The sequence below is a fragment of the Siphateles boraxobius genome, unplaced genomic scaffold (genome assembly GCF_051911475.1).
Source record: "Siphateles boraxobius isolate OS27281-9 unplaced genomic scaffold, OSU_SipBor_1 12, whole genome shotgun sequence".
Classification (NCBI taxonomy): Eukaryota; Metazoa; Chordata; class Actinopteri; order Cypriniformes; family Leuciscidae; genus Siphateles; species Siphateles boraxobius.
This window is the reverse complement of record NW_027508722.1, coordinates 25,431,015-25,456,793: the sequence shown is the minus strand read 5'-3', so window position 1 is coordinate 25,456,793 and position 25,779 is coordinate 25,431,015. Positions and strand designations below refer to the sequence as shown.

General features: G+C 36.3%; 2 protein-coding genes across 11 annotated transcripts; both read left to right on the top strand.

The window, feature by feature from the left end:
* The first annotated feature begins 6,524 nt into the window (after positions 1-6,524).
* Positions 6,525-12,433, top strand: gpr20 (G protein-coupled receptor 20). 2 transcript variants are annotated; one of them, XR_013195407.1, is made up of 3 exons: positions 6,525-6,810; positions 10,025-11,206; positions 11,457-11,801. XR_013195407.1 is itself a non-coding variant. In XM_077205081.1 (2 exons), the coding sequence occupies exons 1-2, from the start codon at positions 6,803-6,805 to the stop codon at positions 11,118-11,120; spliced, it is 1,104 nt and encodes a 367-aa protein (XP_077061196.1). In that variant the 5' UTR covers positions 6,525-6,802; the 3' UTR covers positions 11,121-12,433. The 2 variants fall into 2 exon arrangements, 1 of the variants encoding a protein (XP_077061196.1); XM_077205081.1 differs by having other exon boundaries at positions 10,025-12,433.
* Positions 12,434-12,952: 519 nt separating this feature from the next.
* slc45a4b (solute carrier family 45 member 4b) lies at positions 12,953-25,260 on the top strand. 9 transcript variants are annotated; one of them, XM_077215655.1, is made up of 10 exons: positions 12,966-13,025; positions 13,950-14,045; positions 14,946-15,148; positions 15,590-16,189; positions 17,932-18,120; positions 18,301-18,480; positions 19,191-20,272; positions 21,573-21,672; positions 22,615-22,826; positions 23,650-25,186. In XM_077215655.1, the coding sequence occupies exons 4-10, from the start codon at positions 15,931-15,933 to the stop codon at positions 24,016-24,018; spliced, it is 2,391 nt and encodes a 796-aa protein (XP_077071770.1). In that variant the 5' UTR covers positions 12,966-13,025; positions 13,950-14,045; positions 14,946-15,148; positions 15,590-15,930; the 3' UTR covers positions 24,019-25,186. The 9 variants fall into 9 exon arrangements, with proteins under 9 accessions (XP_077071823.1, XP_077071799.1, XP_077071805.1 ...); XM_077215690.1 differs by lacking the exon at positions 14,946-15,148 and having other exon boundaries at positions 12,965-13,025; XM_077215666.1 differs by lacking the exon at positions 14,946-15,148 and having other exon boundaries at positions 12,974-13,025; positions 14,003-14,045.
* Positions 25,261-25,779: the final 519 nt, after the last annotated feature.

The window sequence follows — 25,779 nt, the reverse complement described above, 5'->3', positions numbered from 1 at the left end:
AGCTTTTATAGAATGTTTTTAAAGCATGTTATCCTATACCTTTTAGGAAAACGTTCATGGAGCAAAGATAAAACTTACCACTGAAAACATTACAAGAACAAAAAAATTTCTAGCTGGGTTGAGAGGGCGTTCATGTCCAATTTTCAACTAGGAAACTCGTATTTACAAGAATGCCATAGCACGTAAAGGAAGCATTAATATTTGTAAACAAACAGTGTTACGATGTGGTGATTGCTGGTTGGACAGTTCAATTTTTATTCACCTCTGTTAAGATGACATGAGGCGCGTGGGTCATTTCCAGGGCTCTGTTGGAACTGTCAATTCTTTTGCTGCAACTGCATCAGAAGAGAAACAGAGACACTTGACATTGATGTATTATCCTACAGGGAGGAGATGACATCTTTTCCACTCTGAAAAAGGTACCCTGTGTTCAGATATATGTTATACAGTTCAGCACTCAGCAGATAACTGGCCTGTATTCAAGACGTTCACTCCCTGTGAAATTCTGCCAGGCAGCCAAAAACAGTGGTTAAAAAATAAAGCACAATAAAGTTTTAAACCACCCAAATTCTTTCATCTTTCTAACCAAGCATCTGAGACACTATTGCATGAATTGTCCTTTAATAACTTTAATAACTTTTGTCCTGTGTAGCTAATGGCACAGATGTGTTTTAGGGGTGCAAGCGACTCAACCTCCCCAGACAGAACCATCCTGTGCCTGGATTGTGCCAAAAGTCCTTAATTAGCATATTGATGAGTCCCTTGTATCAGAAAGGCATACTGTGATGATGAAGGGCATTGTCTCACATTCAATTTACATGTATACCTTTAAAGGGACTAATGATGTATTAAAGTAGTAATTTATCAATTTTAACATAACATACATTTTAATTTATGTTAAGGAGAGAATTCTAAGTAAACAAATAGAAATGAATGAAAACACCCTCGAGTGTGTAGGGGTTACTATTACATTGTCCCCTGACATGTCTTTTGTTGTTTTTGCAGTTTATCGCCCACCTACTGCCACAAATTTTTTTTTTTAGCTTTTTATCTGCAACCCTTAAACAATATGAAAGAAAAGAAGTTATACTTATGAGTGATTTCAACTTAAACTGGCTTGATAAATCGCGCAGAAAAAAGCTTAAAGATGTTGCAAAAACATTTAATATGATACAAAAGATAAATAAACGAATAACTAAATCCTCTCAAACATTATTGGATTTAGTTTTTACAAATACACCAGAAAGGATAATTAAAACATACAACCTTGTTACTGGCCTGTCAGGTCATAATCTTATATTAGCTGCTAGGAAACTGACTAAATCACGGTACAGGGACCAAAATACAGTGAAAGGTAATCCCACTATATCATTTATTCCAAAGAGAGAGTTAATTCAAATTGAGAATGAAATAAAGCAAACAAATTGGAGGGACACTGTTGAAAATAAATCCTGTGATCAAGCATGCCGTGAAATAATGTCAGCCCTTAAAGATATAATAGCAAGATATACAAAAACAATAGCCAGAAAACCTATAGTAGATTGCCATAGATTGCCTTGGTTTAATAGTAATCTCTGACAACTAATGAAAAAAATAGATGCCGCTCTAAAAAGGTTTCTAAAATCGGGTTTAACTACTGATCATCTAATTTATAAAAGTCTGAGAAATAAGGTTACAATGCAGCTTATAAAGGCTAAAGCATCCTTTTTCCTTGAAATCATTTGAGAAGCAAAAGGGAATAGTAAACAACTATGGAAGACCATTGACAAATTAACTGGCAAGAACAAGCCCAAGTATGAAAGCATACAGATCAAAATGAATAATGATATTGAAAATGATAGCCTAGCTATTGCAACAGAATTAACGATTATTTTTTGAATTCCGTGGAAACACTGGGTCAGAATTTGACTAAAAAGATATTTAATTATTCCTTAGTCTGTGATAGTTCTGGTTTAATTATGACACCCAACGATTTAAAGGTTAATAAAATACTCTCAATATTAACTAATAGCAAAGCAAAGTACATTTATGGTCTTGATACTGCTTTCTTAAAAATTCATAAAGTATCCTTGCACCCCTTTAACTAAAGTATTAAATAAATCTATTAATGAAAGCACCTTTCCAAGTGTCTTTAAGCTTGCTATTGTGACCCCATGTGTATAAATCTGGAGAAAAACAAGAGGTTAGCAATTACCGAATTAGTATCCTTCCGGTCATCTCAAAGGTCATTGAAAAGGTTGTAGCAGAACAACTAATTCCTCACCTTGACCCTAAGGCCTTTTTACACCCTATGCAATTTGGTTTCAGGAAAAAACAGAACTGAAACTGAACCTGAAAAGCGTGCTGCTACTTCCTTGAACAAATTAAAACAAATTTAAATCAAGGTGGAGTGGTGGGAGCAGTTTTTCTTGATTTAAGCAAGGCTTTTGATACGGTTAATCATGAGATACTATTAAGCAAATTGGCACAATACAATCTTTCAATAAACACACAAAACTGGTTCAAATCTTACCTGAGTGGATGACATCAGTGTGTGCGGATAAACAATACATTATCCCCATTGAAAATATGTACCATAGGGATCCCGCAAGGGTCAATCTTAGGGCCGCTGCTTTTTAGCATATATATAAATGACCTTCCATTAGTATGTGATGATATTGATTTAATAATCTATGCAGATGATACTGTGCTGTACACTCATGGGAAGAATGCTACAGACGTTGCTTTAAAATTAACAAATGTAATGCATAAGGTTGTTGAATGGTTACATAACTCATGTCTCACTTTGAATAAAAGTTTTAAAAATAGATGCAAACTTAAGGAATGTCCTGAGGTCTTACTCTGGACCCTACTCTTACTTTTAAAAAACATGTTTAATCTTATAAATTTCAGACATATAAGAAACTCTCTTACAATTGAGGCATCAAATACCTACTTAAATGCTATGATTGTTCCACATTTTTTGTATTGCATGACAAGTTGGTCTCAAGCAGGTAAGACAGCCTTAAGAACACTTGAATCATTATATAAAGCAGCCCTTAAGATCCATGATTAAAAAAAACACGTCAATATCACCACTGCAAAATAATTACTAAGTACAATATTTTAAATTTTGGAAATTTGACAATGCATTGAATGTTTGTTTACTTTTTAAAATGATTCATAATGCTGTCGCTCCTCCTCTAAAAAAATTTATTGCGCTCAACCCAGAAAAAAAGAGATACTCGGTCGGCCACTAGAGGTGAATGCAATATTCCCAATCGCAAAACTTAATTTGACAAATCAGCCTTTTCTTTTGTGGCCATAACTCAGTGGAATAATCTCCCCACACTCCTTATTTCATGTACAAATCCTCAAACCATCTCGAGTTTGACAAAAGGATGGTTACTGTCACAATAAAACTGTGTGTGTGTGTGTGTGTGTGTGTGTGTGTGTGTGTGTGTGTGTGTGTGTGTGTGTGTGTGTGTGTGTGTGTGTGTGTGTGTGTGTGTGTGTGTGTGTGTGTGTGTGTGTGTTGTACTGGGAGAGGTAGGGATTTTGATTGAACAGCTCTGTTGGTGTGGGGTGAGGTGGGTTTGGTTTTACGAAGGGGGGACAATTGAGCACATGATAGTTTTAATTGTATATTAAGTGTGACTCTGGTTGTAAAATTGTATATTTTAATGTTTTGTATTTCACTTACATGAATTTTTTGTGTTACTGACCATGTTGAATTTATGACCAAATAGTTTGTCACGCTATATGGAGTAAGTTATCATGATGGAACCGGCCAATGAACAACAATATGTTTTTCATTTTTTTTCAAACATTTTTTAAAATAAAAAACATGTTGTTATAAAACGAAACTATTTATGAAACGGAAACAATGTAAATGGTAACAAACAGATTTCAAACCATTGTTTTCGCTAATTCTGCAATTAATTTATACAGATGAGCCAAAACATTACGACCATCTGCCTAGTATGCTGTTGGTCCACCTCGTGCTGCCAAAACAGCACCGACCTGCAGAGGCATGGACTCTACAAGAACCCTGAAGGTGTCGTGTGGTATCTGGCACCACGACGTTAGCAGCAGATCCTGTTGTTATCACGACAGACGCCTCACTCGCTCACATGCCATGGTAGCTCAAAACAAGGGGTTTATACCATTCTAAAATCCATGTTCATGTTAAGGGCGCACGTCGAGCACTTTGTGCCCTTTCTATATGCAGAAGTCCCTGGTTTGTAACCTTGGGTTCCTTTCTAGGGGCATTTTGTCGTCGTCATTACAGCGGACGACTCACTCACGGGCTGGGTCAGTGTCATGGATGTTGCCCAGTCCAGGTTCTTTGGGGAAGCCCCTCATCTTTAGGCGGTTGATGTACCAAAATAGATGAGCGGTGTCACTTTAGCATTAAGACACTTCTTCCCAGATCTCTGGGGCTATCATGTGTTGGTGCGAAAGGACAGCACATCAGTAGTCACCTACATTATAACCAGGGTGGGATGCATTCGCGCCCCCTGTTCAGGCTGGTGCAGCAGATCCTGCTCTGGGCAGATTTTAAAAATTTCTCCCTGTGGTTAGTTTACATCACAGGACACCACAATATGGACACCACATACACCGTGCCCCCTATGGTTTTGATCCTGGGAGTTCTGGCGAGGGTCCATCAGTAGGGGCTGAAACTAACATTAGTAGCTACATTTTGGCCAGCCCAAGTACTGTTTGTGGACCTGGTATCTCCACTGGAAGGCTCTCCCTGGAGATTTTGACCATTAGGGACCGTCTTTCCCAGGCTCATGAGACAACTTTTCACCCCCAACCAGAGATTTTGAAGCTGTGGGTCTGGCCCCTGAGGGGTACTACCTCATAGATTTTGGTCTCTTAACCAAAGTCATTGAAACCATTATAAACGCTAGTACTCCTTCTACTAGAAAGCTGTATGCTCATCTTTAAACCAGCTGACTGCCCGGTTGGTTCAATACTGGAGTTTCTTCAAGAGCACCATAGACCCCCGCTACTTTTAAGGCGCTTCGGTGGGTAAATATGTCCCGGTGCCCCGTTTCTTGCGCGGTGCTAGACGGTTGGAGTCTATCTGCAGACCAGGGTTTCTTTCAAGAGATCTTTCAATTGTATTAAAAGGGTTGTCAGTTACTCCTATTGAACCCTTAGGCTGTATCTCCACCAAAGCGTTTTTTCCTGTGGCTAGCAAATTTTTCCAATTTTTTTCTATGTTTTTTAAAACGCCAGGAACGTAACGAGGTGCTGAGATTGTACATTATATATTGATTAGGTACTTCATTGCATCACCTGACTTCATCCTATGCCAATAATTTGCCGTGTACTACATGTGACTCACCAGCACGCTGTGTCTCCTTCCCATTCTCAGGAAACTAGGTTATATAAACCAGATACATTTTGCTCATTAGTGTACATTTGTCACATTTAAAACATCTGACAACTTGCACTATCCTGACATTTATGAAAAATACCAAGTACAGAATTCCCCAAAAATAATTATTTAAATATTGAATTAGGTGTTTGTGTTATTGCCCTTTTTTCTCGAAACCTTAGTGAGAAATGAAAGCTTTAGCGTAAGTTCTGCCGGGAAGACTCAATTGTTATGTCACTTATTACCTTCTCATCTATCCAATCGTGTTCTAATACTTGTAGTATAAAAGATCGATACTTACACATGTCTGAGTTTGCAGATGCTGATGCCTTCATTCACCTCCATCCTCCCCACCACCACCAGGATGGTCCCTTACCATACCTCCCAGGGGGTCGGCTGCACCCCTGCCTTTGTCTACAGGCAGTAGACCTGAGTCTTTCTGGTAGAACTAGCCTTTTTTAGAGTTATTATTTGATTTTTAAAATTAACTCTTAATAGTGACTAAATGTAATGGTTGACAGCTGAACAGTTATTCAGTTACCACCAGGGCTCAGAATCATTTTGAATAAAGTGTGTGACTTTCAAAAGTTTACAGGCATATTGTAAATGCCTCAATATGATTCACATGCTTCCAATGCTGTTAAACAATGCTGCTAGACAAAGGGCAGCACACAGTTCCAATTATTTAAACTAACTCTCAGTCACATTTGAACTCAGCTTACAGACTTCATATCTTTAGGTGGAAAAATTTCGGAAACATCAGGACAGAGACCTGGCAGATGGTGATGGATGTGTTTCCAGACAGGAAATGTGGAAAAAGTGTCGACATGTCCAGCAGTATTAATACATCCTGTTCTTTTATTTTAGCGATCTTGCTGGCATTCTGACACCTTAAAAAAATCTTTAAGAGGACTTGTGCAGTTTATAACATTTTATACAAGTTTATCAACTTAGAACTTTTCATTATATGCAGTATTTATTGTTTTTCCAGCCCCAGTGCTACTGTAAAATTTAAGGCTACATATTCATTCAAATAATCGTAACATTGTATTTAATGTATGTTGAATTTTATTTCAGTAAACCAAACAATCATATCCCAGAATCCACTGTTTGTAATGTCAGGGTTTATCCAAACTAACTCGAACTTCCTGTGAGCCAGAGGATGAAGGGAGGGAAAGAAACAACAAGAGTGAAACAGAGAGGGACAGAAAAAGAGACATGCAGCACAGACAAGGTGGAGAGATATTCTCCTTTTTGCCCCTTCAAGGTGAAGAAGTTCAACGTGTTTTTAGCACAAGGGATTTGATTTCATCATTTAAGGTTCTTTAAGAGGTTCAGGGTGTCCTTTATGGTCTAATTTGAGTGTCAGTTCTGTGGCCTTCATTACAACATTTCTGTTTCACACTCCAGATCAACTTCTCATCCTTCTATATGTGCAGGTAAGCAATGACTGTGTGATGTGTGTGATTATGTGCAGTGATGCAAATTATTGTTGTGCTTTTATTAATACAAAATTGTCATGCCATGCCATTGTTTGCAATGCCAACTTTGATTTTTTTAATCTTAAATATTGTGTGTGTGAACAGTTCTTTTAAGTGAGAAGATAATTAATCACCAGTTTAATAAATCTACTTCGCCATTTAAAAATATGGTTATACAATTTAGATGATTAAAGTTAGTTAGCATCTAACCAGAAGTGCAAATAGCCAAATGTATATAAATGTAAATATATATATATATATATATATATATATATATATATATATATATATATATATATATATATATATATTTAGTTTTGTTATATATATATATATATATACATACATACATACATACAATAAATGTGTTTTGTGAAGTGCAAACTTATGAGGTGTGGAAGCAGAGACCAGCTCAATACAATTGTCTGAATATAATACAAGGTCCAAATGAAAAAGTATTAACACAGAAGGTGCGTTATACAGATTGAGGTAGTGACCATAACAGTGAAAGTGGCATTAAGAGGTAGAATGGGCTAAGAAATGTGAAAAAATATCAAGAATCATAATAAAAAACATTGTAAATGTGTAGTATGGAGACAGTTTAGTACAGTGCAGTTTATATATATAAGATAAAAAAAGTTTTTATTTAGATGCATTATATTATAAGTAATAGGCACTTTGTTTATAAAACTGTAAAATTTTGTTAATATATAAATATATATATATATATATATATTACATTTTATTTTCTAATAATGTGTAGGTTTTGATGGATTTTCCCCAAATGTTCCAAAAACTTGTACATGTTCTTTAGTCACAATTTAATGTGCTGAAGCTCTATTTTGCTATAACGAGGGATCAACCTCAAGCCAAAAACAACCAGCTTATATCAAAAGCTCTGACAGTGGCTCATACAGAGATATTTATTTGGACAGCATTAATGCATCACTGTCTCTCAGAAAGGGCCATTAGTTTTGTTGTTGTCTTGGAGAATGGCATTCCCCCTTTATATCTGAGAGTCTGCTTTTCGATGACGATTAGCCAATATACTTTCTAGAAAGAAGGAATAGGGTCACCACCTCTTTCATAAACAGTTGATTGCCTCTTTTATACTTTCAGGTATGTTTTACTGTCAGTGTGAAACTGACATAAAATCAGTGTTTTAAAGAAAAAAGTCAAAAGTTATCAATTTTAGAGGAGAGTAGCTTAATTTCAATTATGCAACAGTGCTTGACGTTGTTCAAATATTTAAATTCATTCTCTGGAGTTTAGTATCTGATATCTAAACAATTTTGTTCAATAAATATTGTATATTGTTCTGTCTTTTCAATTAAGATGTAAATTGAGCAGAGGCCCAAGTAAATAAACATGCAAAAGAGTCAGAAGTCTGATGCCTTTAGATGCTGCTCAGAATTAATTTGCGTAATAGTGGGATATATGTCTATTCCCACGAATCTCAGTATCCAAACAAATCCTTCCCATTAGTCTTAATTGTAAACACATCTCATTCTGAACACCATCTGAACTATGCCAGACCGTAGGCACCTCTTCGTCAGAGGCTTCCAGGCTGTTTGTTTATCGGGCTCATTCTTCCTGCGATGGAAGGAGAGCATATTTGTTTTTGCAGGCAATTTTCCATTATGCCACATACCATGTGACATGGGTTTGAGATGTAGACACACGCAGTCTTAAAACTGTCAATTATTTGTATGTACTTACATACCAAACCTAGGTAAAACATGACCAAAGAAACTGACAGTATGTTTGAAATAGCCAACTATATTATATAGCATACTGTCTACTGCAAGAGTATATACTGTATATACAGGAGAAAGTTTGCAACAATACATGTTTTATATTATACTAAATTAGCTGGTAGATGCAAGAATGACTTGTTGTTTTAAAATATATAAATTAACTAACTTTTAAAAAACGAAATACCCATCTGAGCACTGAACTATTGTAGTCCTAAAAAGTTACAATCTTACAGTCTTATTATTAATAAAAAATATTTATTTTTTATTTACTTACATTTTAGTACATATTGTGCTGCACCTCAACTTCTATTTATTTATTTCATTTGTTTCTTTATTTATACATTTTTAATTATTTATTATCTGCACTGAGATTCTCACTTGTGCTGACATGGGTGCTAGCAGCATTTTAGTTTTGTTAGACATTAGTGCTGCTTTTGACTCTGTATGTCGCTACATCCTCCTTGAAAGGATGTGTGGGTGGTTAGACATCTCTGTCGTTGTGTTTGATTGGTTTAAATCCTATCTCACTGATCATTTCCAGTTTGGGGAAAAATAAATGCAAACCAACATTGGTACGGCAGGGTGTCCTGCAGGGGACTGTGTTAGGGCCTGTTTAACATTAATATAATATAATATAATATAATATAATATAATATAATATAATATAATATAATATAATACAATATAATATAATATAATACAATATAATTATAATATAATATGTTGCCTGGTCATTCGAAAGTTGATGCACCTCTTGATGGAAATAAATGTTGTTATGTTTATTCCATCAGGTGCATACATTTTTGGTCAAGATCTTGTATTGACAATGGAAGAGTCAACGACTCTGTAAAGTCTACTCCAGCACAAAACTTTCAATGAATTAAGGTCTGGACTCTGAGATGCCAATTCAGGTGTGAAAATGGTTCTTCATGACCCATCCCAACCATTCTTTCACAGTTTGAGCCTGATTAATCTTTACATTGTATTCCTGGAATATGGCCATTATGTGTCTATCCTACACGGTTGTTTAAGAAATTAAGAAGTTACACACTCCATCAATTAGGGTTAGAAATAGCTGCTTGCCAAACAAGTAGCATGCTAGAAACATAATAATCCCTGCAATAATGATCTAGTCATATACTCTTAACCAGTAGCCTATTTAAACCCAAACAGCGACCCTTTTTTTTCTTTTTTTTTTGCCGGGTGGTGTATAATGATCCATTAATCATTATATTATGTTTGTTAATGATTTATTGATAAAAGTTTTTATAAAGTTTTAGCAAATTAGTTCACATTTTTCAATTAGTCAAAAACTACCATTCTACCATTTTTCTTAGAAACTACAAATCAATAACTTTAAAAAATTGCATCTTTTGTAATTTCAGATTTTCCTTTCTCTTTGTGTTTTTGGGCAGATCCAGCCCCCAAACCACAAAGATGACCCTTACAGAGGTTTCATCGAATCTGAACCTCGCATCAACATCGACTCCTACCCTAACAACCAATACTTCTCCTCCATACCGTGAACCTTATTTACACAGACTGGCCCACTTGGATGAGGGTCTCTATAATGACTTTTACAGCCTGTGGATAGCCTTGGTGGTCATCAACACACTTATCTTTATGGTAGGGATGACCCTAAACAGTCTGGCTTTGTATGTTTTCTGCATCAGGACCAAGCCGAAGACTACATCAGTCATCTACACCATTAACCTGGTTGTGACAGATTTGTTGGTTAACCTTTCCCTCCCCACTCGTATCATATTGTACTACAGTGGAGGCAAGTGCCTCAACTGTTCCTACATGCACATATTCAGCTACTTCGTCAACATGTACTGTAGCATCCTCTTCCTCACCAGCATCTGCGTGGATCGCTACCTAGCCATCGTTCAGGCTGAGGCCTCGCGGAAGTGGAGGAACCCTGGTGTGGCCAAAGCAGTGTGCATGTGCATTTGGCTCTTCGCCATCATCGTGACCTACTCGCTTCTCACGACGGCCATCAAGCACTCAGGCTGCTGCCTGTCCAAACTTTTCGCGCTGACCGTATTCGAGTTCTTCCTCCCAATGGTGATCATCGTAGTGTTTACTATTCGAATCATGTACGCCCTTTCCAGCCCGGTTCTGATGCAGCAGAGCCGCGACAGACGCATGAAAGCCGTACAGCTGCTGTCGACCGTGCTGGTGATCTTCACCGTCTGCTTCACACCGTTTCACATCCGTCAAGTTCTGTTTTACTTCCATCCTGATCTGCCTCATCATGTGGTTGTGTACCATGTGACCGTCACCCTCAGCAGCTTAAACAGCTGCCTGGATCCTGTGGTCTACTGTTTCGTCACCACTAACTTTCAGTCTACCATGAAGAGATTTTTGAGGAAGATAGAAAGAGAGCAGACGAGTGGAGATATTATCAGCATGCAGAAGAGCTCAAAGGCTTCAGGCACAGTGAATACTATAGATAAAAGTATAAGGATAAACATGAGCCCTGTCCAGCAGGGAAGCCAACCTGCATAATGAAGAACCTGTACATGTGTCCTGTACAGTATTCAGATGGTTGCAATTACCATGTCATATACTAAGGCAAAACCACAGAGATGGTCCTCACTGCAGAACGTGAAATCCAAGGTGAGGAGTTGGATCCAGATCCAACTCCTCCCACCTTACATACCTAAACCTACCCATCTCCGCCCCCTGATCCCTAACCCCACCCCTAAACCTACCTATCTCCACCCCCTGATCCCTAAACCCACCCCTAATCCTACCCATCTCCACCCCTAAAATCTGGATGCAACTCCGCCCCCTGGATCTCATGTACTGCAATGATGTGCTACTGAAACCACAGGCTGAGACTTTGTTTCTCTGTGTACTGTAAATACGTAATGTATTGATTTTATGAGCTTGCATTTCATTTCACATGTGACATTGTTTTTAACTACAACAACTGCAGCGATGCCAACATAATACGCCACACCATTTTTTAACTTGTAGTGTTTTAGAGCAGGGGTTTTAAAAATGTTGATGCCAAGGACCCCCAAATATGATGGACTCCTTGTGAGGGACCCCTTAAAAGGCAGACGTATACTGTATGTATACATCTGTATGCAACGTGCTTTTGAAGACACATGAAGGTTTATATTATTGGCTGTCATATTGTAACTGTACTGAAGCCAAATTATTAAAACATTATCTAGAAAATATTGTATTTATATCTACTGAATCTTTTTTCTGACCACTATTAGAGTGTACTATCGTTCAAACGTTTTGGGTCGATACATTTTTGTTATTGCTTGTAAAATAAGTCTCTTGATTTGATCAAATAAACATTAAAATATGGTGAAATGTTATTACAATTTAAAATAACTGTTTTCTGTTTTGATATATTTTCAAATGTAATTTATTATTGGGATGGAAACGCTGAATTTTCAGCATCATTACATCTTGAGTATCACACAATCCTTCAGAAATCAATCCAATATGCTGATTTGGTGTTCAACAAAACATTTGTTATTATAAACGTTGAAAACAGCTGTGCTGATTAATATTTTTTTTTCAGGATTCTTTGATTAATAGAAAGTTCAGAAGAACAGCGTTTATTTGAAATATATATTTTTCTATTTAGAACTTTTGGTCAAATTAATGTGTTCTTGATTAATAAAATTATTAATTTCTTTAAAACGGACCCCAAACTTTTGAACTGTAGTGTATACATGCAGAGTAACATTATTTGTTTTTTACTTTTAAATTTTACATGGACCCAACCTTGTGGCTCCCTGTTGGACCCCAGACTGAAAATATCCATAATAAATGCATTAATATTAAAAAAGAAATGTTTTGTCTCATAAAATCCTTTTTAGAAATTCTGTAAAAAAAAATCAAATAATAACTAGATGTGATACTTAGCAGCAAAATCATAGTGTTAACATTTTTGTTTGATGCTTTAGGCCAAATGAGAGTATCAGGGATTTTAATGAATAAATAAAACTATTCTTTCACGTAATGTTAACCACAGATCTGAAGTCCAGAAGAAAAAAGGGATGAAATTTTATATAAATCAATGTTTGAATAGTTTTTTAAGCAATTCAAGTTGGACTAATTGCAGTAAATAGTACTTTATTAAAAAATTTAGAATAACACGTATCTAATATGTCAAGGTTGTCAATCTGCCTTATTTTGTTGCAATAGTATTTTATTATCAAATACCACTTTAAGAGACATCAGTTTTGTGTTTATGACATTATTAAATCGGAATGACATAAGTGATGAATGACATGACATGAATTTTAGTTAACAGATTTTGACAGCAATCAGCGAGATTACATCATTCTTGAGTCGGACGAGGGGGATTTGTAGCCTAGAGCGTGACGACTGGCAACCTCGAGCAGACAAAAGATGCAGTAGACAGCCGCGACCTGAGAGCAGGTACATTTTTCTCTTTAACATCTTACTCCATTCAATTATGTGGATGCTTAGATTCTTTCTCTATCAATAAATGAAGATGTCTTATGAGTCGAACCGCTCGGAAGGTGAAGGTATCCTCTAAATTTACTGTAGAAGCAAGTTAATTTAGCAGGCTAGCAGTCCGGGCTAACAGACTGTATGAATCAATCAGACTGATGATACATATAAAGTTCAGCGAAATCCCAAATACATATTAATTGAAACTCAGTTCGCTCATTCCCAGTCAGATCACTTTACCCTCACAGGAAATAAAGTTAGTTCCATGATTGGTTGGTGTAAGTTATAAAACATCGACAACACTACACAAATCATTGTATGCAACAGTCGGATGATCTGGCAATCCTTTGCATCCAGGAAAAAAATCATAGGCAACGGGGGGGGTTGGTCTGGTGGTCGTTTGTAGCGTTTATTTCAGCCAGCAAGGTTGTTTATGTGTCTAACATTGATATCTCACGTTGTTAACTGAAATTGACTGGGTTGGTTTAATGTTAGGTTTCCAGGCTTATTTCCAATAACAAACAGGAAACCGTACATGTTTAGGCATGATCTGAGCTCCATCACAGGCTTTTTAAAAGGTTTGCACTGTGACTGCACGTGATTCAGCGCAAGGCTCCTCTCCGCCATGTCGTCATGCATTGTCCTCCTTATAAAACAATGTCATGTCAGTCTCTGACACGCGTGTCCATTCGCACACCTGACACTTGTCACAGCAGATCTGGGTTCAGTGGGGTGAATGTTACCTGCCAAAAGCGTATGGGTGTAGCGTAGCCTTATCAGTACAGTGCACAGGGGGCGGGCAGTTATCACGAGAGTCTCGTGTTGTCAGCAATTAAAACTAGTGACATATCTTTTTTAGCTCTGTCACTGTATGTGTTTGTTCTGTAGCTCTTCTGGTGTATGCCTACTTCACTTTCTGAGACAATATTTCTGGGTTAAAGGGATTTGGGCATCAAATGAAACACGTGCTACTTGAGGAACGGGGTAGGATATGATTTTGATTATTACATGTGGGACATGTTCACGGGTCTTGTAACCAAATTTGTAACAGATACGGCAATGAATTAGGCTATAGTTTCACGTATGTAATCCTGTACTGTAAAGTTAGCCTATATATTTTTTGAAACAAGTAAATATAAATAGTTTAAACTGTATAGGAAAATTATTTACTAAACAAATTAGGAACTGAATATTAAAATAACATTACAAATATACATTGAGCATACAGTTTTACCGAATGGATTTATCATATCAGCTGCTCATCCACCAATTTTTTTTTAAATCTTATGTAAATGATTTTAGTACTGGCACATGTACTATTATAATTTATAGCTCTACAGCAACTTGGTGAACCAGGATTGTGTAATGCTAACTCAATTAAAATGACCTTTGGAACTTTACACACTTGCTGCCTTTACCATAGCACTGTAGAAGGTATAAATAAACTTAAAAATATATATTATTTTTGCATATGTGTTTATAGCCTACTAGGTAACAACTTTTTTAAACATTGTTTTAGAGCTTGTGCTTGGATTAATACCTTTCTAGTATTATTGGTGAATCCACAAAAGATGGCACGTATTAAGTTTATTGTACATTTAATCTCTATATATTATTGTTATTTTGTTTAAAAAAAGTCTTTAAAATATTAAACCTGAGGTTTGGGGCACCAATAAAGAAATTTACATTTTAAAATAATTTACAAATATGTATGTTTTCATATATATAATTTGTGTATATAAAATGCATCATTTTATGAAGTGTAATAGTCTAAATTGTTTTAAATGTGCAAAAGCAGGTGTTGTTTTTGTACTTTCAGTTAAAGGGATTCTCCCCAAAATGTATGAATGATCTTAAGCACCTGTATGAATTTCTTTCTTCTAGAAGGATCTTCTAAAAGAAGATATTTAGAAGAATGCCAGTAACCAGCTTATGGGACCCCATTGACTTCCATTGTGTGTTTTTTTTTTCCATACATTGAAAGTCATTGGGGTCCATCAACTGTTTGGTTACCCATTTTCTTCAGAATATCTTCTTTTGTGTTCAGCAGAAGAAAGACATTCTTACAGGTTTGGAACAACTTGAGAGTGAGTAAATTATGACAGAATTTTTCATTTTTGGGTGAACAATCCCTTTAAGGCTTTAAAATGTTCTATAAGGAATAGGCTAAGTATCAGCATTCTACTATCTTTTCAGATTCTCTATTTTAGTCACTTTATTATTTGATCTGCCTTTCTCTAGGGATTAAAGATATGCCAAATATGTCATGCTTTTGGTAAAACTATGTTTACTGTAATAATGCAAGGTTTGTTCCCATCTTGTTTTTCTCTAACATTTTTTGTCTTTCTGGATATCAGGTTTTAATTCCAAGATTTCTCTCTCTCTCTCTCTCTCTCTCTCTCTCTCTCTCTCTCTCTCTCTCTCTCTCTCTCTCTCTCTCTCTCTCTCTCTCTCTCTCTCTCTCTCTCATATTCTCATATTCATAAAGTCAAAAAGTCTCTCTCTCTCTCTATCTCCTTCTCCTCTAGATTAATAAGTAATTCCATGGAGGCACACAGAGGAACATCCACCTGTTCTGCTCTCCATGCCCTCCCCCTTTTCCCTTTTTCCTTTCAAGAAAACATGACTTGTGAATTACACCAACAAAGTTCTATATTGACTGGTTTTCATTACAACGGTTGGTAGACCTCTCACTAAAATATATGGAACAACATGACCTCTCCGTTGACTACGGGTTAGTGTTTTATAATAAGAAAACTGCTGTGGATTATGAAAGATCAACTTGGAGGCCTTAAGCAAAATAGAGTCTGTACTTGTGAGGGGTAAGTACCACAGGAATCTGGATCAAGACCCCACACCAGCATCGTATATGCAGACCAGCATGGCACCCAAGAACGCTGTCACAGAGTCCATTCCAGTGCTGGACCTGGCAGTCATGCAAGAGAAGGATCCAAATGGTGGGCAAAACATGGAGAAGGAAGTGGAGATGTCAGAGGACTCGGCCAGTGAGGATTCTGTAAACCACATCCCCAAGCGGTTATGGGTCATGCACGGTGCCGTCATGTTTGGGAGGGAGTTCTGCTACGCCATGGAAACAGCGCTGGTCACTCCTGTGCTGTTGCAGCTAGGTTAGTAATCAACCGTTTTAAAAAAGGCCATTTTGCAATATCAGGTCTGCACTTTGTATCCACCTTATTTTTGTACCTTTTAAATTGAAAGAGTCATGGCGTCTGGTGTCATTTGCTTCCTGTTATTTTTAGCTGTACAAAACAGCTTGTTAATGCTGCTCGATATTGCAAACTGATATGTCTTATAATATTATTTTAATGTATTGTCGTAATTATAAACACACTGATTTGTTGTGCATAGTTTTACTATTTGCTGCGATATGTTATTCTTCTAATTATTTAATCACTAATGAATTAGAGATCTTGCACATTCACAGAAGATAGCTTACTTCCATGTTGCAAAATAAGGTCGATAGATAGAGGGTTAATGGGTTATTTAGTGTTTTTAATTATTCTAGGATTAAGACCTCTATTCATAATCATTGAACAGGGACATTCCTTTGGTTTTGGTAAGGGTTCCCTATTGTGTCAATGCCAACCCTGTGTCATAGTAATAAGATGAAGGAATGCTTGTTTCCACAGTAAGCTTTCAAAAATGGATGAGGTAGGCATGGAATTCAGAGAATGTGTGAGTGTGCGCATTTGTCTTTCTCTTGGTTTTCCGTCCATAAGATCAATGTCAACAGATCCTCTCAGGAAACTGAAGGGTTAATATTACTAAAGGTTTGAATTGCTCTAAAGGCCCTCTGATCTCGTACCAAAAGCAGTTTTAGTAGATTTAACAGCTGAAAATATACTGAACATAATCCATTAAACTCTAAAAGGCCATTTTCCCAGAAGATTTAGAATATTGTAGCCTAAATCACTCTGTAATTGTCCCTTTAATGTGCACTTTGATGCAAAATATATGCATCCCTTAAAATCTCAAATAGCCTACTTGATGAAAATAGGTAAAATAATTGAAATATTGAGCGTGGTTTAATAGACAATCAACCAGAGTCTGTTTTTAGTGTAAAAAAGGATAAAATCCTCTCCGGTGATGGATTAAATGCACTGGGTATTGACAAAACCATCTATTTTAAGTTCTGACCCTTGAGAGTTGTCAGTGTCATTGCTTTATAATACAGACTGATTACTTCATACTGCACCTTATCCTGATCTGTAGAGGTTTGAATGTAGTTGAGTAGATTGTTGTTCATCTTTAAAGCTGAAGAGTTATGATTTGACATGTGACGTGTCTGTTGTCTGCACTTTCTGTTCTCACATTCTCAGTCTGCATCCCATTTCACACATGATATGTACTTTTCGCATATGTGGACTTCTTGAAAAAGTAAGTTGTTTAAGTTTCACTTGAGTAATCAAGTGTTTGGATTTTAGTATGTCATCAGTCCTGGCACGAGTTCTGCTTGCCAGACTAAAAAATGTTCGACTCATGGAAAATTCCTACAGCTGTTATTGTTAAAACAAGTTGCCATGAGCCATTACCTTCAAATCAAGTCAAATACTTTTCCCACGCCCTTTTTATTTACTCTGAGTCATCCCATTTGATAATAGTTTTATTGTCAGAAGCAATGTGGTTGCTTCATTACTATGACACAGTATTGGATCGATTGTGTGAAAGGTTTATAGTGTTGTAAATGGCCGGTTAATGAACTGCAGACATATTGAAACTCGCCTAGTCATCTGTTTCAAATGATGAGAGTTTCTGCCATATTGGTACATTTCAGCAAACTGGTTATTAAAATTTTTTGATCTGCCTGAACCTTGGAATTGTATTGATCATGGTCCTTTTCTGCTTTCAGGTCTCCCAGAGCAGTATTACAGCTTAACCTGGTTTCTCAGCCCTATTTTGGGTTTAATTTTCACCCCTCTGATTGGCTCAGCAAGTGACCGCTGCACTTTGAAATGGGGTCGGAGGAGACCCTTCATTTTGGTGCTGTGTGTAGGATTATTATTAGGAGTTGCCTTATTTCTCAATGGATCTCTTATAGGTAATTACTGCTATTTTATATATTTATATATTATTTAAAACTAATTGTATAATATTGTTCATGCACATAGTTGCATGCCACTGTTATTTAAGTCCCATTAGTCCTATGACTATATACTAAAAAAAATATTTAAAAAATTGATTTGACCTTACAGTTTATTTTAATCTGTCTCTCAAACAGGTCTGTCTCTGGGTGACGTCCCCGGTAATCAACTGGTTGGGATCGTGCTGACTATTGTTGGTGTGGTGGTTCTGGACTTCTGTGCTGATGCTTTGGACGGACCAATCAGAGCCTACCTCCTGGATGTGGCTGATACTGAGGAACAGGACATGGCTCTAAATATACATGCTTTCTCAGCAGGTATATATTTTGGGACTGGGAGGGAACTGGAATAGAGATTCTCTGTTCTTTAGCATCAGACTTAAACCATCTCAACTCAATAAAAAAGAGTCATGTTTTATTAGATAATTACTCGCTGGTGAAGATCTAATCAGAATTAGTGTTCTGGTCAGTACATAATAAAAGAAAATAAATGAATACTTTTATTCAGTAAATGAGCACACGTAACAGTAAAGACATTTGTAAGGTTACAAATTATTTCCATTTCAAATAAATATTTTTAAACTATCTAATTTATCAAAGAATCCTTATAAAAGAATAGTTCTCACAAAAATATTTAAAGGTTTTCAACATTTAATATAATATGAAATGTTTCCTGAGCAGCATATTAGAATGATTTCTGAAGGATCGTGTGACACTGAAGACGGTTGCTGAAAATTCAGCTTTGCCATCACAGGAAAAAATGACATTATATATACACAATATATTAAAATAAAAACAGTCGTTTAAACTGTAATAATTTCACAATATCACTGTTTTACTGTATTTTTGATCAAATAAATACAGACTCGGTGAGCAACTAAGCATAATATACTTTTTTTTCAAAAACATTAAAAAAAACTGGATGGTGATTATATTTTAGTCATATAAGATATTTAGCCTTGAAGGCTGCATTGATGTTGTATATTCTGTTTATGGTGGTTTAAAGTGATGTAATTCCTGTCTTTCAGGGCTGGGAGGGGCTGTAGGTTACGTGCTTGGAGGGGTGGACTGGACCAATACCTTTCTGGGTCGAGCTTTTAAGGCCCAAGAGCAGGTCCTCTTTTTCTTTGCTGCCATCATCTTTATCATTTCTGCGACGCTTCATCTTTTCAGCATCAAGGAGCATCTATATAACCCCAACCAGCCAGGGGTATTGAAGGATGAGGATGAAGAAAGGCCACCTTCTGTCCAGCTCTATGGAAGCTTTCCATCCACTCGCCTCTTGCCTCAACTAGAACTTATACCTGAGGAGGAGCCATTTTCAGGCCACGAAGATGATCGGTCTGATCGTGATGTTTCAACTGATTTTCTAAACATCGAATTGGTGCGATGTAAAAGTGACTCAGTTTTAGCCATGCCAGATTCTACCATAGAGCTTGACCCAGACTTGGATCGTGATGGGCAGTTTCTTTCGGACATCGAACCAAATTTATTCCAGGACTTTCAGGGTTTACAAGATCATGGAACGACAGTGGATTGTCACAAGAGCAGCCAGCTAGGTCAGTGCATTGACAACCCCTTACAGAAGTGTGAAGGCAATGGGGAACACATCTGTGGAGCTGCCAATACTGTAAATGACAATCCAATCAATGGAGCAGCGAATGGCACTAATCAAACAGGCAAAGTTGGTTTACGACCATCCGGCGGCCCAGTGCGCCGCCGCCACCCTTCCTTCTACCGCCAGCCCTCCTTCACTTTCTCTTATCACGGACGTGTGGGCTTTCAATGGCGACGCCGCTACGGCAACATGGCCAGGCCAATCAAATCTTCACAAAGCCTGAATGACATCGACCAAATACCTAGACGTCACGAGAGGAAGAAGTTGCAACCAAGTAATATCTCTGCATCCCGCAGAATTGAGGAAGACGAAGAAAGCGAGGATGGAGATGGTGGTACGACGGTCAAACTACTCTGGTTGTCCATGCTGAAGATGCCGCCCCAGCTGTGGCGTCTGTGTGTATGTCACCTGCTCACCTGGTTCTCCATGATCGCACAGGTTGGGTTCTACACGGACTTCATGGGCCAGGTTATCTTTGAAGGAGACCCGACTGTAAGAAGAGTTATTTATCCGGTCCTTTAATTATAGTTTCTGTAAATATAAATTGTTGCAGCCCTTGGATCCAAAAACGAGAGTCTCGACTGATGCATAAGGTGTCCTTTATTTAGTTCGCCAAACCAGCATGACATTCAACTTTTAGTCCATCACCTTAGCACCGTGAAAACTGTATTGAAACATACATACAGCAAACATTTCACACACTTGCTTTCACGTCTACAAACGTCATTGCGTAAGAAAACATTTAGGGTGACAAAACATTAATTACACAGCAAAATAAACCATACATATGTGCAAACAATATTATGAATTATCTATGAATGAAAACATATCGTACCTCGCTGCGCTCACCAAGGAATGCAAAACAATATACGATAGTCCTTTCTTCCGTCATGAAACCGGTGTCAATTTCATGAATAAAACACAAAATCTCAGATAAAATCCATGTAGGCTCAAAACAGAGCTGCGTGCCATTCACACCCGTCAGCTACCTTTAAAATGCAAATCTTCCCTTGCACAAAACTACGATGCCACCAAAGGGACAAATTTAAATATTACAGGTGCACCGAATTTCCGGTCAATCACATACAAATAACATTAAAGCACATACAAAATATAAAATATTTGAATAAGTTACAAACATTTACACAAATATTTTACCAATAACCCAACCCATACTTCATTTAATCAACAGCATACATTAAAACTCCAAAGTGGTCCTTTACATAAATTAAAAATAAAATGAATGTATAAAACTATTAATAAATTAGAATTCAATCTTTAATTTATTTGCCAGATAAAGTAAAAATAATTATAATAATCACAATTTTAATCAAAATACCAAATTATTAGCCTACCAAAAGCCAACATTGTGATACTTTGAGGGTGTTTTCACATCTGGCTCTTTTGGAGCATTGTTTCGGAACCTGGCGTGCTTTCTCACTTGGTTCGTTTAGTTTAAGGCATATGAACACGGCAATCGCACTCGTATAGGCACTCAGAAAAAAAAAATAATTTTAAAAAAAAAATCCATAATTTTAAATAAAAATGTTGCCTTGTGAAAGTGAACTGAACCAAGTAGAAATTGCAACAATTTGTAACAGTTGTAATCCCTGTTTCTGAACAAAGCAAATTATATACATCTCTGAAAACACTCTAAGTCTTCACTACATACAATTTACTTTTGTTATATCTAGTGTTGATCTAATACAGGCTCTATTTAATGGTATCTAATACTGAATTTATTTGTATATATACTTTTACTGGATATCCTGTTGATGTTTTTCAAAACCAGGCTGCTGCTAACTCCACTGCCCTGCAGAACTACAGTAAAGGTGTGCAGATGGGCTGCTGGGGTCTTGTGATCTACGCAGCTACAGCTGCCCTCTGCTCAGGTGTGTGTTACGTTTATGTGTTGTATTTGGTTAGGACATTGCTAATTGCATTTTTTTTTTTTTTAAGTTGGGTGATCAGGTTTCAGTTCTGTATTTAGACACTCACATGACCACGTTGTGGAATAAGCAGATTTTTTAGGGTGTGTTTGTCCTTATATATTTTGTCTTGAATCTGCAATTCCCTTTATGAAAATCAGAATGTTGGTATATTTTCTTGGTTTTATTTTAAGATTTGATTTAGGATTGTAATTTAGGATTCAAATTGTTGTCTTTTTTAAATTGAGAAACGTTAACTTGTCACATATCTTATGTAACACTACTGTTCTAAAGTTTGGGGTCAGTAACTTTTTTCATTTCAAAAAAGAAAATTAATTGTTTTATTCAGCAAGATGCATTCATTTGATCAAAAGTGACAGTAAATAATTTAAAATTGTTACAAACCTTTCTATTTCAAATGACATAATTATTTTGAGCCTTCTATATTCTAGACTTCTAAAAAACATGTATCGCGAATTGCACAAAAATATTAAGCATCACATCTGTTTTCAACATTGATGATAATAAGAAATGTTTTTTAGCCACCAAACCAGCATATTTGAATGATTTATGAAGGATCATGTGACACTTAAGACTGGAGTAATGATGCCGGAAATTCAGCTTTGCCATCACAGGGGGAAAAAATGCATTTTAAAATATATTCAAATAGAAAGTTGGTATATAATAATAAAAATATATATAATATTTCACAATATTGCTGTTTTTACTGTATTTTCTATCAAATAAATGCAGCCTTGGTGAGCAAATGACATTTCAAAACACACACAAAAAAAGACCAACCCCAAACTTTTGAACATGGTTTCATAGTCACACTTTTTGTCCTGTCTTTGTTGGTGTCCATTCTGATTATTATTCAAACCAAATAATCAGAAACATGTTTTACAGATGTGCTCCAAAGGATCTTAAACAACTATGACCTAAGCATAAAAATCACCTACATGTTGGGGACTCTAGCCTTTGCTGTGGGAACAGCTGTCATGTCCGTCTTTCCAAATGTATATGTTGCTATGGTGATGATAAGCACCATGGGAATCATCTCCATGAGCATGTCATACTGCCCTTATGCCCTTCTGGGACAGTACCATGAAATCAAAGAGGTCTGTATCATTTTGTAAACTTGTTATCAAATATATGATGTTACCAATAACATATACACAGTACTGGTCAAAAGTTTGGAATGATCTTTTTAAGATTTTTAAAAAATATTGTTGAAAGAAGTCTCTTATACTCTCCAAAGCTGCATTTATTTGATCAAAATTACAGTAAAACAATTTAAAACAACTATTTTCTATTTTGTTATATTTTAAACTACAAGTTTTTCCTGTGATGCGAAAGCTGAATTTTCAGCATCATTACTCCAGTCTTCAGTGTCACATGATCCTTCAGAAATCATTCTAATATGCTGATTTGGTGCTCAGAAACCGTTCTTATTATCATCAATGTTGAAAACATTAAACTGCTTAATTTTTTTTACAGGATTCATTGAGTAGAATGCTTAAAAGTAAAAAATTTGAAATAGAAATCTTTTGTCAAATTATTGCTTGATCTTTTGTCAAATTATTGCTTAATTTTTTTTACAGGATTCATTGAGTAGAATGCTTAAAAGTAAAAAATTTGAAATAGAAATCTTTTGTCAAATTATTAGTTTCTTTGCTGTCACTTTTGATCATTTTAATGGATCTTTGCTAAAAAACATTCAAAAAATCTGACCCCAAACGTTTGTAGAATATATATATATATATATATATATATATATATATATATATATATATATATATATATATGGATAAAGATTTGGAATATAAGCTATTACAGAATTAATTGTCACTGCCAGTAGCACTTGATTTGTTACAGAAATTTTCCCCTGCAGCCGCAGTGTTTTCAATGAGTGTCTATCATCTTTCTTTTACATTGTCATAGTACATTCATCACAGCCCTGGCAACTCACGGCGAGGCTTTGGCATCGACTGTGCCATCCTGACATGTCAGGTTTACATCTCTCAGATCTTGGTGGCGTCGGCGCTCGGTGCGGTTGTAGATGCGGTTGGCACAGTGAGAGTGATCCCTATGGTGGCATCCGGAGGATCCTTTCTTGCTTTCCTCGCTGCGGCTATCCTAGTCATCTACCCTGATACACTTGACGATGATGAAGACGAGGATGATGAAGAGCCAGGCCCAAGTTCTGTTAAATCAGAGGCAGCGTCCAATAACAGTGTAGAGAAACACAGTGTTGTAAAGTCAATGCCAAGGAACAGTTCCAGCAAGCCAGAGATTGAATCCTCAGTTTGAGTGTTAAAACGTAAAATACTAGAGATTTTGAAGTACCAATCCCAGAATGCACAAGCAAGTTAAGAAAAAAGACTAAGAAGGGCATGCTCTATCATTCATTTACTCTCACACATGCTGATGTTATTCTGTGGATTTGGTACAGAGACTATTTGAGTCAAATATGTGATTTTTGAGATTATTTCTCAAGCTATTTATTATTTGTGCCCAAACATTTCCATTGTCTACAAAAAATTACCAGGTTTACGTCACTACAGTGAAAACATTTTCACATGCTAATACATTTTTCCCAACCATTTATTAACTTTTAATTGCAAGTCAACATTTGCATACCAGATGTTAGTTTACTTTTTCAGACTGACATTTTACTCTGAGATAAAATATGTCTGATTATCATTGTATGTCCCTCATTTCATGAGAAACACTCAGGGGTAAAGCTGCTGCATCAAAATGCTCATTCTGTAAAGACTTTAACTATGCACCAAAATATTTTTTTGTAATGTTTCTAGAGTTTGAATAAGAACTTGTTTTTCAGAGTTGCCTTTAGTTCAGAAATATGATTTTCTTAGGTACACTATTTTATGGTATGAATAGAATGGATAACCATGGCATTAAGTAAAGAAATGGCTTTGTTTTTTGCAGCAGTGATTGGTGTGCGAAATGAAGAAGTGCGTTTAGCTGTCATGGCAAGTTTTACTGTCTGTCAGCCTCCGTCTAAGTGATGACACTCCAATAGTGGCAGTATTTTTCACAGCCAAATTCATAATGTTGTTCCAATACTGTTGCATAGTTTATATACACAAGTTTTTGAGACTGCTTTTCAATCAAGATGACAGGCCAAATATTTCTGCAGTAGTAAGTCACAGATCTCCACTCTGCCTAAGTGGACCAACTAAGTTATGGCCTCTTATGTTCATAAATGTAGTTTAAATGCATCGTTGGAAATGTGATGTCTGGAATTGATGTATGGAGGTCAGTGGCCTGGCTTTGTATCCTATTTTATCAGACAAGAAATCTTTGTGTTTGTGTTTCATAATCAAGGTGGACACATTTTTTTGTATTTGTGGTACTGCTTTTTTTAGTGTTTGAACCAATTTGAAAGTTTATACTGTTTCTAGGTGTTTATTTTGGATTTGTGTTCAGTTTTGATAAAGAGAAAGCTTTACACGTTTCCCTGTTTGAATGATTGTTTGTTTGAAAATTCAGCACAGTGTGGTTGAATCTGAAATAAAATCTGGACCACTAGATGTCGCAAGTATATTGGATACTGGGTGACAGATAATTTATACACGAGCCTATTGCCTATATTTCAGGAAAAAGTAAATCCGTATTAAACAAAAACTAGATTACCGTGAAGTTACAGTGAGCTTTTTCTGCAATATTTTACATGAATCTCGTGTGTATTTACAGAGTTAATTCATTTAATTTGCTCTCATCCACTGATGTGAGTCGTATTTCATGAATGAATAAGGTAAAAAATATATATATAATAATAATAGTAAATTAGGGGTAGAAACTTTTTTTTTATTTCAGTGAAAAGAGATGATTAACCTTCAGAAAATAACCTTATGGGCATTAAACTGTAATATGAGGAGTTTAATCAACAGCTCTTATGAGAAGTTCTGGGTGTCACAATTCTGAGAGTTGTGTCTGTTTACGGATATTTTATGTGTTTAAAACTAGCTATTTCTTATGTCAGATAATAAGTAACAAGTATAATCAGGTTTGGTTTTGCCTCACCATAAAGGTAGCACCTGGCCATTG